The sequence below is a fragment of the Oncorhynchus masou genome, chromosome 12, assembly GCF_036934945.1.
Source record: "Oncorhynchus masou masou isolate Uvic2021 chromosome 12, UVic_Omas_1.1, whole genome shotgun sequence".
In the NCBI taxonomy this organism is placed as follows: Eukaryota; Metazoa; Chordata; class Actinopteri; order Salmoniformes; family Salmonidae; genus Oncorhynchus; species Oncorhynchus masou.
The window spans coordinates 62,886,925-62,905,736 of record NC_088223.1 but is presented as its reverse complement, the minus strand read 5'-3'; the positions used below and the strand labels follow the sequence as shown (position 1 = coordinate 62,905,736).

At 41.0% G+C, this 18,812-nt stretch overlaps 1 protein-coding gene across 7 annotated transcripts in view; it reads right to left on the bottom strand.

Annotated features, from left to right (window-relative positions):
* Positions 1-18,812, bottom strand: part of LOC135550620 (misshapen-like kinase 1) — a 56,691-nt gene that overhangs the window by 36,665 nt on the left and 1,214 nt on the right. For 6 of the 7 annotated variants that reach the window (XM_064981600.1, XM_064981601.1, XM_064981603.1 and 3 more), the window contains exons 2-7: positions 8,668-8,733; positions 7,095-7,277; positions 6,780-6,890; positions 6,533-6,623; positions 3,363-3,493; positions 3,230-3,284 (exon numbers count right to left, since the gene is read on the bottom strand). In XM_064981600.1, coding sequence (XP_064837672.1) covers positions 3,230-3,284; positions 3,363-3,493; positions 6,533-6,623; positions 6,780-6,890; positions 7,095-7,277; positions 8,668-8,733 — 637 coding nt within the window. Of the gene's footprint in view, positions 1-3,229; positions 3,285-3,362; positions 3,494-6,532; positions 6,624-6,779; positions 6,891-7,094; positions 7,278-8,667; positions 8,734-18,427; positions 18,591-18,812 lie in introns of those variants that run through there. The other variant, XM_064981605.1, reaches the window with a different exon arrangement.

Below are 18,812 nucleotides of genomic sequence, written 5' to 3'. Positions count from 1 at the left end.
GTTTGAGCAACACTTACTTCTTGTCTTCCCAGCGTAGCTAGCAAAACCTGTCTGGTTAGGTTATCAGCTCAACAATAAAATGCATTCTAGAATGCATACACTGGCAGTACTTCTAATACTGCCCAAGGCATTCAGTGGGTTTTATTTCAGAACCTTGTGACGACACAATGATTACATGACTAGTTTAAGTTGGCCATTCCTTACTCTCGACATGTATAAGGGTTGTGCATGTGTATATGTTTTGTATGTGCATCTGTGGGAACTTAAATTTGACACCTGTACAGACAGACGGGCACGTTTCACCTGTTTTGCACATCTAGAATGTATGTCGGTTTGTTCAAATTAGTGAAACTAGTCTGCTCATGTCAGACCACAGGGTGGTTTGGTAAGGTTTTGAAAAACGGCAATTAGCCAGTAGTATCCCACAGTAACCAGTGGAAACTAACACAGTATTAGTGAGAATGTAAGTCCATGTTGCATAATTAATGACGGCACACCACACCAATTTGTTTTCCCATCTCAAGAGGTTAAATACACTAAATTACTATAGTAAGTGCCTATTAAGTGCCAAGTAAAGTAACGGGGTTGGCGATTTATTTTTAGGGATCGGACCCTTTAAAAAAAAATATTTGCCTAAAATGACAAACCCAAATCTAACTGCCTGTAGCTCAGGACCTGAAGCAAGGATATGCACATTCCTGATACCATTTGAAAGGAAACCCTTTGAAGTTTGTGGAAATGTGAAATTAATGTAGAAGAATAACACATTAGATCTGGTAAAAGATAATACAAACAAAAAAATATGCCATAAATCCCCTTGAGACAGGGGGAATGGAAGCTTGTTTGCAACAGCGAGGGGAAATTGAATGCAAGCTTCATAAATGTAATGAAAACATTTCTATCCTGTCTAGCTATGGATAACAGGGCTGACGTGTTATGCTTGACATGCTCAGTTTTCCACCACAAAACACCAGAACTTGGCCAAAAAGAGTAGAGCCAGCTCACCTGCTTTTACACTCGGGTTTGAGCATAAGATGTTAAAATGCTGTTTGGATTTTTTAAAATCTTTTTTTAAGGAATAGTTTCACCATGTTAAAATGTATTCAGTTCACTTAACAGGGTTGACCTTAAAATGAGGGTACAGTTTTTTTTATTTGACCTTAAAAGGAACCAATAATAACAGTAAATAAATAATAATTGCCAGAAATGACCTTGTCAATGCAACATAACTAGGGCTTTACAATGATGGTGAAACGGAAATGGGTTAAAATCTTCCTTGAAGTCACAAAGGGTGCACAGAGGGTTATGTCAAAATGCTTAATTTTAGCAAGTCTTCATTTTCATGTGGTCCATATTAGAGGGCTCTTCATTTAATATATCACAGGCTTTTAAAATTAAATATTTGTGCACAATCTCTTAAAATATCAAAAGGGACACAGAAAACACTAATTTCATTGAATGACCCATGGGCTATGTCATGCATATTAGGTGGGTACAGCAACAGCAGGAGCATCAGGCTTCCGAGAGAGACTCCTTCAGTTAGCCCCCCCCCTTCAAAGCTGCCTACAGTGGGAGCAGTGTGCAGTGCCTTTCGAAAGTATTCATACCCCTTGAATTATTCAACATTTTGTTGTGTTACAGCCTGAATTCAAAATGTATCATACTGAACAAATTAGTTTACATCCCAGATAGTGAGCATTTCTCCTTTGCCGAGATAATCCATCCACTTGACTGGTGTGGCATATCAAGCTCATGAAACAACATGATCATTACACAGGTGTACCTTGTGCTGGGGGGCAATAAAAGGCCACTCTAAAATGTGCAGTTTTGTCACACAACCCAATGCCACAGATGTCTCAAGTTGAGGGAGCTTGCAATTGGCATGCTGACTGCAGGAATGACCACCAGAGCTGTTGCCAGAAAATGTCATGTTCATTCCTCTTCCATAAGCCGCCTCCAACGTTGTTTTAGAGATTTTGGTATTACGTCCAACCGGCATCACAACCGTAGACTACATGTACCACGTCAGCCCAGGACCTCCACATCAGGCTTCTTCACCTGCGGGATCGTCTGAGACCAACCACCCAGACAGCTGATGAAAATGACAAGTATTGATGTCTGTAATAAAGCCATTTTGTGGGGAAAAACAAATTCTGAAAAGCTGGGCCTTGCTCCCCAGTGGGTGGGCCAGTCTGCCAAGTGAGTGGGGCCTAGCTTGGTGAAATGCTGTAGAGACAGTTGTCCTTCTGGCAGGCTCTCCCATCTCAGCCCAAAAACTCTGTAGTTCTGTCAGAGTGGTTATTGGGTTCTTCACCCCCCTGACAAAGTTCCTTCTTGTCCAGTTGGACAGCCAGCTCTAGGCAGTGTTGGTAGTACCATATTTTTTTCATTTCTCAATGATGGAGACCACTGTGCTCTTGGATATTTTCAGCACTCTAGAAATGGTTTTATACCCTTCCCCAGATATGACTCATCATAGATCTCAGAGAGAATTACAGACAGTTTCTTGAACTTGGTATATGGTAGAGTCTCTGCTCTGACATGCACTGTCAACTGTAGGACCTTATATAGACAGGTGTGTTTCTTTCTAAATCATGTCCAAACAATTGAATTGGCACAGGTGGATGAAGTTGTAGTGACATCTCAAGGAAGATAAAAGGAAATTGGATGCACCGAAGCTCAATTTGGAGTGTCATAGCAAAGGGGAATAATTATGTAAATTAGATATCTGCATTTCATTTCAATAAATTAGCTAAAATTTCCAAAAACATTTTCACTGTCATTATGAGGTATTGTGTGTAGATGGGCGAGAACATAAATATATTTTATACATTTTGAATTCAGTCTAACACAAAATTTGGAATAAGTCAAGGGGTACAAATACTTTCTGAAAGCACTGTATGTGCTTGTAGTAGTGCTTTGCGATTTGATATAGAGTAGGCAATCTCGGGCCACAGATCAATAGCCCCCCCCCCCCACCTCATATCTTACATGCGCAGCACAGTGGTGAATGAGCCACCTCTTAAACACAGGGCTTGATTTACAGGCCAGTAATGAGACAGGAGGAAGATGATTCAATCTCTCTACTGCAGGTTTATGTTATGCGGAATGTGTTCTTGAGAGCTGGAGATAAAGCTGTTTTGTGGCTGTGTGTGTGTGTGTGTTTGTAGATGAATAGGGTAATAAAGTGGAGTCAGATGTGTGTGTGGGCTCACTGTACTGTACTTACGAGGAGCTCCCTCTGCCGTCTCTATGGCTGTGATCCCCAGGGACCAGATATCACTCTGTGGACACACCAGTGAGAATTAGTAGCCACTCTCAAACACAAACAGACACACGTTAGGATGGAAAGTGGTCATTACCCTGTAGTCATAGGTGGAGTCAGGGTTCTCGTCACAGGCGATGACCTCAGGGGCCATCCAATAAGGTGTACCGATGAAGGTGTTCCTGCGCCCCACAGTCCTGTCCAGCTGAGCACTCACCCCAAAGTCCACTGGCCACAGTGGGGAGGACAGAAGTCAGTATTAGTAGTAGAATATTAGCAACTATTCTCTTTTTTGACTTTGCTTCAAGTCTTGATTTAGTTAAGTTGTAGATAAAGAAATAATACAAATACATAGTGTGCCTGGGGGTGAGTCAATGTTTAGACTGAGGAAAGCTGCTGTAAACACACACTGGAGGGTAACTTACAGGCTCAAAGAGCAGAGGGGTATACCCCCTGCAAGCTAGGTCTACTCAGGGTTTTCTAAAGCTAGCCAGCTTCAGTTAGCTTCCCATTCCAGCTCAGGCTTCATCCGTACTATAACGGTGGATACTGCTTGACCGCCTGCCTCTAGCAGGCTTGTAACTGCACGTGCATGTCGCACATGGCTTGTTGAATGCCAAACTCTTCATTGAGTCAGTGCCACATTTAAATTTAAAGAAAATGTATCTTGCAAATTCAGCAGGCTATCGTGTGAAAGAGACTTTTAGAAATTGCATCCTTCTTTTATTACTTTGGTGTGTTTTGATGTGGTTATCAATATATGAGCACCTTGTTCCCCACTCCTAATGATAAAATAATTGTATTAAGTCAAACAAAAGTTTCTGTGCGTGACGTGCATTTGTCATTACTAAATGTGCAATGTGATAGGTATTTCTCTACACACAAAAACATGTTTGATTAATAAAATATTTAATCAGTTGTGTTCCTCAAATCAAAATCAAATTTATAAAAATGTACTCAAATTGTATTTGTTACATGCTTCGTAAACAACATATCTAGACTAAGAGTGAAATAATTACTTACGGGCCCTTCCCAACAATGCAGAGAGAAGAAGAGAAATAATAGAAAAATAATAACACAAGGCATAAACACAGGGTACCAGTACCAAGTCAATGTGCAGGGGTACAAGGTTATTGAGGTAGACATGAACATATAGAAGAGTATAAAGTGACTAGTCAATAGGATAGATAAACTGCAACAGCTTTTGGATGAGTCAAAAGAGTGCAAAAAGGGGCAATGTAGATTGTGCGAGTAGCTATTGGTAAGTATATACAGTGGGGCAAAAAAGTATTTAGTCAGCCACCAATTGTGCAAGTTCTCCCACTTAAAAAGATGAGAGAGGCCTGTAATTTTCATCATAGGTACACTTCAACTATGACAGACAAAATGAGAAGACAAAAAAATCCAGAAAATCACATTGTAGGATTTTTAATGAATTTATTTGCAAATTAGGGTGGAAAATAAGTATTGGTCACCTACAAACAAGCAAGATTTCTGGCTCTCACAGACCTGTAACTTCTTCTTTAAGAGGCTCCTCTGTCCTCCTCTCGTTACCTGCATTAATGGCACCTGTTTGAACTTGTTATCAGTATAAAAGACACCTGTCCACAACCTCAAACAGTCACACTCCAAACTCCACTATGGCCAAGACCAAAGAGCTGTCAAAGGACACCAGAAACAAAATTGTAGCCCTGCACCAGGCTGGGAAGACTGAATCTGCAATAGATAAGCAGCTTGGTTTGAAGAAATCAACTGTGGGAGCAATTATTAGGAAATGGAAGACATACAAGACCACTGATAATCTCCCTCGATCTGGGGCCCCACGCAAGATCTCACGTGGGGTCAAAATAATCACAAGAACGGTGAGCAAAAATCCCAGAACCACACGGGGGGACCTAGTGAATGACCTGCAGAGAGCTGGGACCAAAGTAACAAAGCCTACCACACACTACACCGCCAGGGACTCAAATCCTGCAGTGCCAGACGTGTCCCCCTGCTTAAGCCAGTACATGTCCAGGCCCATCTGAAGTTTGCTAGAGAGCATTTGGATGATCCAGAAGAAGATGATTGGGAGAATGTCATATGGTCAGATGAAACCAAAATATAATTTTTGGGTAAAAACTCAACTTGTCGTGTTTGAAGGACAAAGAATGCTGAGTTGCATCCAGAGAACAACATACCTACTGTGAGGCATGGGGGTGGAAACATCATGCTTTGGGGCTGTTTTTCTGCAAAGGGACCAGGATGACTGATCCGTGTAAAGGAAAGAATGAATGGGGCCATGTATCGTGAGATTTTGGGTGAAAACCTCCTTCCATCAGCAAGGGCATTGAAGATGAAACATGGCTGGGTTTTTCAGCATGACAATGATCCCAAACACACCGCCCGGGCAACGAAGGAGTGGCTTCATAAGAAGCATTTCAAGGTCCTGGAGTGGCCTAGCCAGTCTCCAGATCTCAACCCCATAGAAAATCTTCGGAGGGAGTTGAAAGTCCGTGTGGCCCAGCAACAGCCCCAAAACATCACTGCTCTAGAGGAGATCTGCATGGAGGAATGGGCCAAAATACCAGCAGCAGTGTGTGAAACCTTGTGAAGACTTACAGAAAACGTTTGACCTCTGTCATTGCCAACAAAGTGTATATAACAAAGTATTGAGATAAACTTTTGTTATTGGCCAAATACTTATTTTCCACCATAATTTGCAAATAAATCCATTAAAAATCCTAAAATGTGATTTTCTGGATTTGTTTTCTCTCATTTTGTCTGTCATAGTTTAAGTGTACCGATGATGAAAATTACAGGCCTCTCATCTTTTTAAGTGGGAGAACTTGCACAATTGGTGACTGACTAAATACTTTTTTGCCCCACTGTACCTAACTACGTATCAGTCTTATGGCTTGGGTGTAGAAGCTGTTCAGGTGAAGGGGATGATGACGTAATCTGAGAGGGAGGGAATCTGATTTAATTTGTCCTTAACTCGCCGCTCAGACACTACATTCAGTATAAATGTAGTTAGCCCTGACTTAGCCTGCCGCAGACCAGATTACATCTGAAGGATTCACTGCCAATTTTGTGGTCCCGGTTATCCTGAGTTGAACTCAATTGACCAAAGTTACCTCACTAACTCCTCAAACTAGATTGATAGTATAGAGCTCAGGATTACATATTCATCACAACAAGCCCACACACTGTACATATAAACCATGTAGATAACACACAGGAAGCAGCAGAGCAAACACATGAACAGTTTAGCATCCATCCTCTCACCGAGTTTGACCTCTGCGTTCTCCGTCAGCAGCACGTTCTGTCCCTTGATGTCTCTGTGGATGACCTTGTGTTGGTGGAGGTGCGAGAGGCCCTGGGTATCAAAGAGAGGTCAGAGTTCAGTCAGGGGTTCGACGCACTCTGGAGGGAGTCTGTCACGGTGCTTTTCCACTGTAAGTATTTACGCGGGTGCTTGGCCTAAGGACTGTTGTGTAATGGTTCTACGGTTGGGTGCAGTGTGGTTTCTTACCCTGAGGATTTCTCTGCAGATGTACGCGATCCAGTCCTCCTTCAGAGAGTTACCCTTGGTGTTCTTCACTAGGTCTGTCACGGAGCCCGCCCCACAGAACTCCATCACTAGCTATACAGACAGGACGGAATTTAGCACACATAAATACACACAGACACACTGCAATGTTCACTGTAATAAATAATGCTGCCTGTAGTAATCATAATATTGTTTCTGTGCATTAAGCCATTCATGGATATCAGAGACAACCCATTAAATAATGAAGCTCTCCATCAGATTATACCACCAGACAGGGACAACAGCCATCACACTGACCCAGAGATGGTCATCATGTCCAGGTGGGCTCTTCTTGACGAAAGCTCCGTAGTAGGTGGCAATATTGCGGTGATGGCTGTACTTCTTCAGCATGTTGATCTCAGCTTTGATCTCTTCCTCTTCTTCCTCTGTCACATCCATTACCTTGATGGCAGCCAGCTGGCCCGTCTTAACATGACGCCCCTGAATAAAGGCAGAGTAGACTTGATCATCTTAACTCAGGGGTTCTTAAAGTGGTGTCTGCGGAGGTACTGCAGGAGGTCCGCGGCCAGATCTCAAAATAAATATATATATTTTTTTTTTCATTGCTTTTTTTATGAATATTACTAACAGATTAAACTAATTAACAGATTAAACTCATTTTGGCCAAGGGATCCATGGAATAAGTATATACGCTGTAATACAATATAATAATATTAAAGATACTATGTCATATTTTTGCATTGTAATTTCAGAAAATGTCTTCAATACAGTAATAGTGGAATGATAGTGTTTCACAGATTTTTTTCCCACAAAAAATCTTCTTGGGCACAGACAAAATGGTGCAGCCTTCTTATTGGTCAACAAAAGATGGGCTGTCTCTTTTTCAAATTGACTGGGGCTAGAAAACACACACCAATAAGAAGGATGCATCATTAGAATGCAATTATGTGTGTTCCCAATAGCATTTTTTGGGGGAAATATTGTGAAACACCATCATTCCACTATTACTGTATGTATATTAAGGACATTTTCTGTAATTACAATGCAAAAATATTACAATGCTCCTTTAATCAAAATGTATGCTCTTAACCCTGGGTGGGCAATGGGCCTGGGAGGCTCATAGGGATATTGGTATTCACAGTACTCCACCAATTACACCTTTTTATTTTACTTAATACTTATTGTATTCCCCTAAAATTGTTTGCAGGGGGGGGGGGAGCTTGAAAACGGCTCAATACTATTTTCGAAAATGTTGCAAAAAAAAGTTCCTTCCAAGGGCCGAGACTTGGTTTGTCTGGTCATGCCCTGCCAAAGTCATAGTATAACTTGTTGTATGCTATTTTTATCTCACTCGAGTTGTGTTATGATTATGAAGGGGTCAATTATTAATTTGCTATCACAAAAGGGGTTCCAGGCTCCCAAAAGTTTGAGAACCCCTGTCTTAACTGGTCAATCAATCAAAACAAGAAACTGAAAGCTAGCACAGCAGTAGTCAGCTCTAAAAATACATCTTAACTTTGAGCAAAAATTCTCTAATAGTTAAAAGGAACTCTGCCCTAGTTTAATCTGTTTTGAGAGTGATTATGCTGTATGTTTCACCACATCATTTTCTCTTCATCTCTACTTTTCAGTTCTCTCCATCTTCTCATTACTACTACCAGTCTTCTCGGCTCCTCAGACTGACAGCCTCAGCGTGGTCCAGCACAGCTGCATTAATCTGGCCTAATCACAGATTTACTACCACAACAAGGGTTTGATAAGGGGAGACACTCAGACAGCATCAATATAAGCTTAAATTGGCTCGGTGGTTCAGTGTCTCTCAACTACGCTGGATTGCTGATCCAAGCCCCATCCATACGTCTTGTCTTACCTTGTACACCTGTCCATAGGTCCCATTGCCAACCACCTCCACCAGCTCAAAGATCCCTGCTGGGTCCTGGAAAAAAAGATGGACAGATTCATTAAGATTGTCAGACAGAGACACAACAGACCACCAGGCCAGACGGACTTGGAGACAAGATGCCGAGACAGACATGGTGAGCACATGGAGTGCTTTCAGAAAGTATTCATACACCTCTACTTTTTCCAAATTTGGTTGTGTTACAGCCTGAATTTAAAATGGATTCAATTGCGATTTGTCACTGGCCCACACACACACACAGTCAAAGTGGAATGATGTTTTTTGCGATTTTAACAAATTAAGAAAAAATGAAAAGCTGAAATGTCTTGAGTCAATAAGTATTCAACCTCTTTGTTATGACAAACCTAAATAAGCTCAGGAGTAAAAATGTCCTTAAAAAGTCACATAATAAGTTGCATGAACTCACTGTGTGCAATAATAGTGTTAACATGTTCATCTCTGTACCCCACACATACAGATAATTGTAAGGTCCATTAGTCGAGCAGTGAATTTCAAATACAGATTCAACCACAAAGACCTGTAAGATTTTCCAATGCCTCACAAAGAAGGGCACCTATTAGTAGATGGCTAAAAAACTTTTTAAAGACATTGAATATGGTAAAGTTATTAATTACACTTTGGATGACGTATCAATACAGCCAGTCACTACAAAGATACATCCTTTGGAGAGGAAGGAAAGCACTCAGGGACTTCATTGTAAGGCCAATGGTGACTTTAAAACAGTTCCAGAGTTTAAACTGAGGATTGATCAACATTGTAGTTAATCCAAAATACTAACCTAATTGACAGAGTGAAAGGGAAGCCTGTACATAATAAAAATATTCAAAACATGCATCCTGTTTCCAACAAGGCACAAAGTAATACTGCAAAAAACATATCAAAGCAACGAACTTTTGTCCTGAATACAAAGTGTTATGTTTGTGGCAAAGCCAATACAACACAGTTTTGATGTAAATCTATGGCAAGATTTGAAAATGGTTGTCTAGGAATGATCAACAACCAATTTGACAGAGCTTGAATGTTTTTTAAAGAATAATAAAAAAAATGGCTAAATGTTGGCACAATCCAGGTGTGAAAAGCTCTTAGAGACTTACCCAGAAAGACTCACAGCTGCAATCGCTTTCATAGATTTCAATAGATTTACAAAAATATCTCATTTTGTCATTATGGGGTACTGTGTGTACATGTGTGAGAGAAAATAAATATATTTAATAAAATATATTCCGGCTGTAATAGAAAAAAATGTGGAATAGGTAAAGGGGTATCAAATCAAATCAAATTTTATTGGTCACATACACATGGGTTCGCAGATGTTATTGCGAGTGTAGTGGTAATGCTTGTGCATCAAGTTCCGACAGTGCAGCAATATCTAACGTAATCTAACAATTCCACAACTACATAAACACACAAATCTAAGTAAAGGATTTGAATATTAACATGTAAATATATGGATGAGCAATGACAGATCGGCACAGGCAAGATGCAACAGATGGTATAAGTACAGTATACACATATGAGATGAGTAATGCAAGATATGTAAACATTATTAAAGTGACTAGAGATCCATTTATTAAAGTGGCCAATGATTTCAAGTCTGTATGTGTTAGCGATGGATGTTTAAAAGTCTGGTGGACTTGATAGAAGCTGTTTTTCAGTCTCTCGGTCCCAGCTTTGAGGTACCTGTATTGACCTCGCCTTCTGGATGGTAGCGGGGTGAACAAGCAGTAGCTCGGGTGGTTGTTGTCATTGATGATTATTTTGGCCTTCCTGTGACATCGGGTGCTGTAGGTGTCCTGGAGGGCAGGTAGTTTGCCCCGGTGATGGGTTGTGCAGACCGCACTACCCTCTGGAGCGCCTTGCTGTTGTGGGTGGTGCAGTTGCCGTACCAGGCGGTGATACAGCCCGACAGGATGCTCTCAATTGTGCATCTGTAAAAGTTTGTGAGGGTTTTAGGTGACAAGCCATATTTCTTCAGCCTCATGAGGGAAGAGGCGATGTTGTGCCTTCTTCGCCATATGGTCTCTGTGTGTGGACCATTTCAGTTTGTCCGTGATGCGTAGGCAGAGGAAGTCAGAATTGTCCACCTTCTCCACTGCTGTCCCATCGATATGGATAGGGGGGTGCTCCCTCTGCTGTTTCCTGAAGCCCACGATCATCTCCTTTGTTTTGTTGACATCTGAGTGAGAGGTTGTTTTGCTGACACCACACTGAGTGCCCTCACATCCTCCCTGTAGGCTGTCTCGCAGTTGTTGGTAATCAAGCCTACAACTGTTGTGTCGTCTGCAAACTTGATGATTGAGTTGGAAGCGTGCATGGCCATGCAGTCATTGGTGAACAAAGAGTGCAGGAGGGAGCTGAGCACACAACCTTGTGGAGCCCGTGTTGAGGATCAGCGAAGTGGAGATGTTTCCTACCTTCACCACCTGGGGGCGACCCGTCAGGAAGTCCAGGACCTAATTGCACAGGGTGGGGTTGAGACCCAGGGCCTCTAGCTTAATGATGAGCTTGGAGGGCACTATGGTGTTGAATGCTGAGCTATAGTCAATGAACAGCATTCTTACATAGGTATTCCTCATGTCCAGAAGGGATAGGGCAGTGTGCAGTGTGATGGCGATTGCATCGTCTGTGGATCTATTGGGGCGGTAAGCAAATTGAAGTAGGTCTATGGTGACAGGTAAGGTGGAGGTGATATGATCCTTGACTAACTTCTTAAAGCACTTCATGATGCAATGAGTGAGTGTTACAGGGTATGAATACTTTTTGAAGGCACTGTAGGCCTTGACCCCACAAATAAGGAGGCCAGAGAGATATTGAGATGTTTTGAACTCATAAAAGCTAGACATCATCCAACTTTTGTTATAGGGAAGGGAGTAATTGAATTTTCTATTTATTTCCCCACCATAAGATAAAAACCACAGGTGACGTTCATTATGGCTACTTCAAACGAAATATTAAAATAAGTCATTGCTTTTTCACCTGAAAAAAAAAATAATAAGAAGAAAAAAAAAAAGGAGAAACACCCAGTTCCACTTTCACCGTGTGATTCAATATGGCCTGTGTAGGATCTTTGGGCGGTGGGCCTGCTGCTGGTTTAGGTTGGAAATGTACAGCGTGACCATCCTGCTTTCATATTGTTTCAATAACGGGTCTGTCAATTCCTGACTTTTTCCAGTGTTTGTCTTTAACATAGAGAAATCATACAAGGAGAGGTGAGAGAGGTGTACAAGAGAATGAGGCATACATACATACATAGATGTGAGCATTAGGGCTAAGGGTTTGAGAGAAAAATATGAAATAAACAGTGGGAATGACAAACGGTCCAATTAGTGCATCCATGCTGTGTGTAAGAGGAGCACTGGGAGCAGGAGAAGCAGGATCAACAGACTGACAAAGGGGTTGGAGTAAAAGCTCTTGAGTACAAGTGTTCAAAATAGGGGAAATGAATGAAATGACAGGGAACGATGGAATAGAGGAGGCTAATGCAATCATCCAGAGGGAGGAGAGAGAGATGGCAGCATCGCCCACGTCCAACGCAGAGTGAGAAGAGAGGGAAGAAAAAGAGATTGAGGGGGAGGGTGGAGCTGTATTAAAGCTAAGGAGTGCAGAGGGCTGTACCAGCAACAAACTGTCAACACTGATCACAGACAGAGCAACACACTGTGGACCAACTGGTAACTTCACTTCCGTCAACTTAACTTGGGTGCAGAAGTGCAAACTCCATCCATTGACAATGCTGTTGGATCTTTGTGTGTCAGAAGACTCCCCTAATGTCTGTGTACTTACCTAGAGAAAACCATCTCTCTCTCCCTGGACAAGTAAGCCCATCACAACCACAAATAATGAGGCCTTTAGACTCACACCACCAAAGCGTCAAATAAGAAACACAACAACGTTGTCTGTAAGGGGGCCGGTCGGTCAAGAAATAGCCTAGAACAGATTTGGGAGTTGAAGGTAAGCGTCGATTCAATGCGTGTTGACATTTGTCAGACCACCTGACATTTTCTGATGCAGGGTCATGAAGAATTTAGCCTATTCTACTAACTACACCACTATAATCTGAGTCTTCTGCATAAAGAGAAGTCATAGTCATGCACTATTACTAGCCTACTGTAGGTTCTACTTGCTATGTGAATGTGTGTGTTTACGTGTGTGTGTAATGTGCAGCAGGCAGAGTGGGTGTTATAAGGACAGCTATCAAACAATAAGCTCAAGTGAATCATCCCTCTCAGAGCCCTCTCTCAAAATGGAGAATTAAATAGCATTGCCTGGAGAGGTCTGGTCTGTAACTCATTGTACTGAAATTGCTAGAGTGTGTTGGTGAGAGATATTAAAATCTCCCTTTATTAAACTATACTCCACCCTGTTAGATGCTCCTTAGTCTTTGTTTGATGATATACTGACACCAGATCATGGTATTAGAATGGCCAACCTCAAATGATGGCCCACATTACAAATTCATCTCATTATTCCAAACAAAGTCTGGGACAGTGGTGGGATGCGATAGATCCCAAATGAATACATCCACTAGCATCCCCAAAAATTCTTTGACGCAATGTTGATAGCCTAATAGTTTATTTCTTCACATTATAAGCGCAGCAATTTGCACACAGCAGTAGGCTATAAGCACAAATGTTCCATTAGCGGGAAAACACCATTATCAAAAGTGGCCGCAAATGTGATTATGCATGTAATGCTTTTATTATGAAGGTGCATTTTTATGGTGAAAATGACCTTCCACAAACTTGAAACTCACACACTACTTATGTATGCCTGTTAGGCTCCACACCCGTTGTAAAGTGGCTTAATGTGCTTAATTTTAAGAAGTTATTTGGCATCTTTAGTTGTGATACAAACCTTATCAAAACATAGAGGCCTATGGACGAGGCTACATGAGGTGCATGACTATGATTCAAAAAAGTTGCACAAAAAAGGCATAGTTTCTTGCCTTATGGGGGGCACCATTCACAAGTGATTATGTATAATTCACAAGTGATAGGCTAATATTGTTACCCATCAGACTATTCTTGATTTAATCGTGTCTTTACATATACTAAATAATGTGTGAAATTTGTTTTGATTTAGAATGGACCATTAATCATGCCCCTGTCTCGAAAACAGGGGCAGGGGAAAAAATACATCTATGCACTAAAATAGCGAATGGAGGGCACTTTTCCCGTGGTTCATTTTCATGCCAGTCAAGTAGTCTATACTGCTGTTGTAAAGATAAGCAATGTGCTTAATATTAGGGAAGTTGAGAAATAAATATAATAGGCCTCATGCAATTGCATAGCCTATTGAAATGTTGCACAACATGAGCTCATGGGCTCTCATTAAATGTTTGATTAGATTTTCGATTACATTTGCATTGATGTCAGAGTGATGAGAGAGACAATGGAGTGCTGAGTACCAGGCAGTTAGTAAGTTTGGTAGGCTACTAATGACCAGCAGCAGCATCAGAGCTTGGAGAAGCCTAATTACCGTGACTAAACAGTCACGCGGAATTTCACTGCCTTCATGAATCGTAATAATAATAATAAAGTCACCGTAACAGCCCTCGTCACCATGTCCAACTAGTTCCACCCCACTTTGTTTAATTTAGAGTAGGATTGCAGCCTACACAATAAATAATTTGTAATATTATTGGTAGTAACCATCTGGATGTCACCGTGTTACAGTCTACCCTGCTCAATGGGGGAGATTTTGCGCTGCAAGCCAACAACACGGGGCAGCGTATACTTCGCTCCTGCTTGCCGCAGTAAGGAGATGGAAGAAGCTAGATCAGGGGTCTCCAATAGGTTGATCGCAAGCTACAAGCAGGTCGCCAAACAATTCTGAAAGTGCATGTATTTTTCACCCGTTTCACCAAATACTGTCAAACAAATCTCAATTATCAGACAGCTCAAGCTCTATCCAATCAAATCCACATTATCCCACCCTTAGCCAGAATTTGATTGAAAAGCACAATATCAGCCAAATAAGTTCCATCAATATTGCCCATGTATGTCCAGTACCAGTCAAAAGTCTGGACACCCCTACTCATTCAAGGGTTTTAGTTTTGACTATTTTCTACATTGTAGAATAATAGTGACGACATCAAAACTGTGAAATAACACATATGGAATCATGCAGTAAGCAAAAAAGTGTTAAACAAATCAAAATACATTTGAGATTCTTCAAAGTAGCCACCCTTTGCCTTGATGGCAGCTTTGTACACTCTTGGCATTCTCTCAACCAGCTTCATGAGGTAGTCACCTGGAATGCATTTCAATTAACAGGTGTGCCTTGTTAAAAGTTTAATGTGGAATTTCTTTCCTTCTTAATATGTTTGAGCCAATCAGTTGTGTTGTGACAAGGTAGGGGTGGTATACAGAAGATGGTCTTTTACCAAATAGGACTAAGTCCATATTATGGCAAGAACAGCTCAAATAAGCAGAGAAACAACAGTCCATCATTACTTCATGAGATGAAAGTCAGTTAATCAGGAAACTTTCAAGAACTTCGAAAGTTTCTTCAAGTGGAGTCGCAAAAACCATCAAGCTCTCATGAGGACTACCACAGAAAAGGAAGACCCAGGGTTAGCTCTGCTGCAGAGGATACGTTCATTAGAGTTAACTGCACCTCAGAATGCAGCCCAAATGCTTCACAGAGTTCAAGTAACAGATACATCTCAACATCAACTGTTCAGAGGAGACTGTGTAAATCAGGCCTTCATGGTCAAATTGCTGCAAAGAAACCACTACTAAAGGACACCAATAAGAAGAAGAGACTTGCTTGGGCCAAGAAACATGAGCAACTGACATTAGACCAATGGAAATATGTCCTTTGGCCTGATGACTCCAAATTTGAGATTTTTTGTTCTAACCGCCATGTCTTTGTGAGATGCAGAGCAGGTGAACGGATTATCTCTGCATGTGTGGTTCCCATTGTGAAGCATGGAGTAGGAGGTGTGATGGTTTTATTTAACCTTTATTTTACTTGGAAAGTCAATTAAGAACAGATTCTTATTTACATAACGGCCTACCCCAGCCAAACCCTAACCCGGACAATGCTGGGCCAATTGTGAGCCACCCTATGGGACTCCCAATTACGGACGGATTTTGATACAGCCAGGAATCGAACCAGGGTCTGTATTGACGCCTCTAGCACTGAGGTGCAGTGCCTTAGAACACTGTGCCACTCAAGGTGCATTGCTGGTGACACTGTCGGTTACTTATTTAGAATTCAAGGCACACTTAACCAGCATGGCTACCACAGCATTCTGCAGCGATACGCCATCCCATCTGGTTTGCACTTAGTGGGACCATCATTTGTTTTTCAACAGGACAATAACCCAACACACCTCCAGGCTGTGTAAGGGCTATTTGACCAAGAAGGAGATTGATGGAGATGACCTGGCTTCCACAATCACCCGACCTCAACCCAAATGAGATGGCTTGGGATGAGTTGGACTGCAGAATGAAGGAAAAGCAGCCAATAAGTGGTCAGCATATGTGGAAACTCCTTCAAGAATGTTGCAAAAGCATTACAGGTGACTACCTCATGAAGCTGGTTGAGAGAATGCCAAGCTGTCAAAGGCAAAGGGTGGCTACTTTGAAGAATCTGAATATATTTAGATTTTCTTAACACTTTTTTGTTTACTACATGATTCCATGTGTGTTAGTTCATGGTTTTGATCTTGTCACTATTAATCTACAATGCAAAAGAAAAGTTAAAATAAAGAAAACCCCTTGAATGAGCAGGTGTGTCTAAGCTTTTAACTGGTACTGTACATGGTACTTTTATATAAAGCAATCGCATAATAATAAATTACAAACATAAGCTCTTAAACCCCACCCCTTAGCCATTCTCAGATCTTTTTGAACAATGTAAACACTAAATAAAGTATAAGCATACTAGAGAGTCTGTTGTAACATTTTTTTGTTAAACCTTTATTACAGCAGACTTAAAACAGTAGCATTCATTCGTGAATGCAATTTTCTAAAGGGAACGGTTTATTCTTGTTTAAGCTAATTATTCTAGGCTTGCTTTATTTTAAAACTAAAACGCTTGATTGCATTTCAAATCATGAAGGACTCATAATGCTGTGTGATGACATTAATGAATGAATGATTGATACAGTAGCCTATAGAAGTATTGAAATAAAGGCCTAAGTAAGTTACGGTATTAAGACTAAACAGGATGTGCTCTTAGGCCTACAGCTCAATGTGGTTATACAAGGCTTCTATACGAAGCCTACTAATGATAATGACAATTATTATTATAATAATGAGATCAAGAAAAATGAGTGTTATTATTATAATTATTGACAATGTGGAAGTGTAAACACTAAATAAATTATAAATATTACCAGAGTCTGTTCTAATGAAAAAAAAGTAGTGTAAAGCCTTTATCACAGCTAAGCAAAATTTAAAAACAGACCCATTTTTTGTTTTGTTTACTTGATATGTCATTGCGTGAGGGTTGGTGTTCACGGAATCAGTACGCTATTAAACAAACACTCAAACAGGCAACAGAAGCAGGTTGTCTTATTTCTGTAGATATATTGATGATTTATAAAGACAGGCACACTTAACAGTTAGGCTATGGATTATAGAGCTAATTAAGTTTGGGTTTCCTCTCTCCTCACTTTTCTTAGAAAATAAGGCAAGGGCTGTGTTCTCATCTCATTCTGCTGCTGCCTCCCCTGCATTGTTCTCAACACCAATATACTGGTTAACTTTGTTATTATGCACAAAACAACATGCTCTAGGAAAAGGCGCCAATTCAACAGCGCACTGATGTGTTTCAGAACCGTGGAGAGTAGAGGTTGACCGAATAATCGGCACGGTCGATTAATTAGAGACGATTTCAAGTTTTCATAACAATCGGTAATCTGCATTATTGGACGTCGATTAGATTGCAATCCACGAGGAGACTGCGTGGCAGGCTGACCATCTGTTCCGTGAGTGCAGCAAGGAGCCAAGGTAAGTTGCTAGCTAGCATGAAACTTATCTTGTAAAAAACAATCAATCTTAACATAATCACTAGTTAACTACACATGGTTGATGATATCACTAGATTAACTAGCTTGTTCTGCATTGCATATAGTCAATGCGGTGCCTGTTAATTTGTCATCGAATCACAGCCTACTTCGCCAAACGGGTGATGATTTAACAAAAGCGCATTCGCGTCAGGGTATATGCAGCAGTTTGGACCACCTGGCTCGTTGAGAACTGTGTGAAGACCATTTCTTCCTAACAAAGAACGTAATTAATTTGCCAAAATTTTACATAATTATGACATAATATTGAAAGTTGTGCAATATAATAGCAGTATTTAGACTTAGGGTTGCCACCTGTTCGATAAAATATGGAACAGTCTCATATTTCACTGAAAGAATTCATGTTTTGTTTTCGATATGATTGTTTCATGTACTGTTATAATCTCCACCCGGCACAGCCAGAAGAGGACTGGCCACCCCTTAGAGCCTGGTTCCTCTCTAGGTATCTTCCTAGGTTCCTGCATTCTAGGGAGTAAGTCCTGCACATGTGATTCGACATCTGCATTGCTTGCTGTTTTAGGCTGGGTTTCCACACTTTGTGACATTGGCTGATGTAAAAAGGGCTTTATAAATACATTTGATTGATTGATTGATTGATTGATTGATAACACTTGTCTGCCGAGCATTCAAATAACAAAAATGTAATAAAACTCTGCACAGTTTACCTACCTCCAAAAACAACGCAACTATCCATGATGTTGATGCTATCCATCTGGTCAGTCAGACTGGCTGCAATCACTCACACAAAAAAAATCTACATAGTTCAAAGCAACTTCCTACACAAATTCGGGAGAAGCAAGGTAAGGCTGGAAATGTTTTGGTGGGGATTCTGTCTCTACTTCCTCCGTCTCTCGCGCGCCTTTACTTCGTCACAGTGAACAACCGAACTCTGACCAATCAGCGCGGTTTTAAATGTTGCTATGTTTCTCGTGGGCGTGGTTTTGCACCAAGTTTGGCGTGGACAGTTTTGGACGACTGACTGAACTCGTACGTCTCCACTCGACTCTCGCTGTGCGACAAACGTCATCAGTTTAGGCGTGTCTGTACAGCCTCT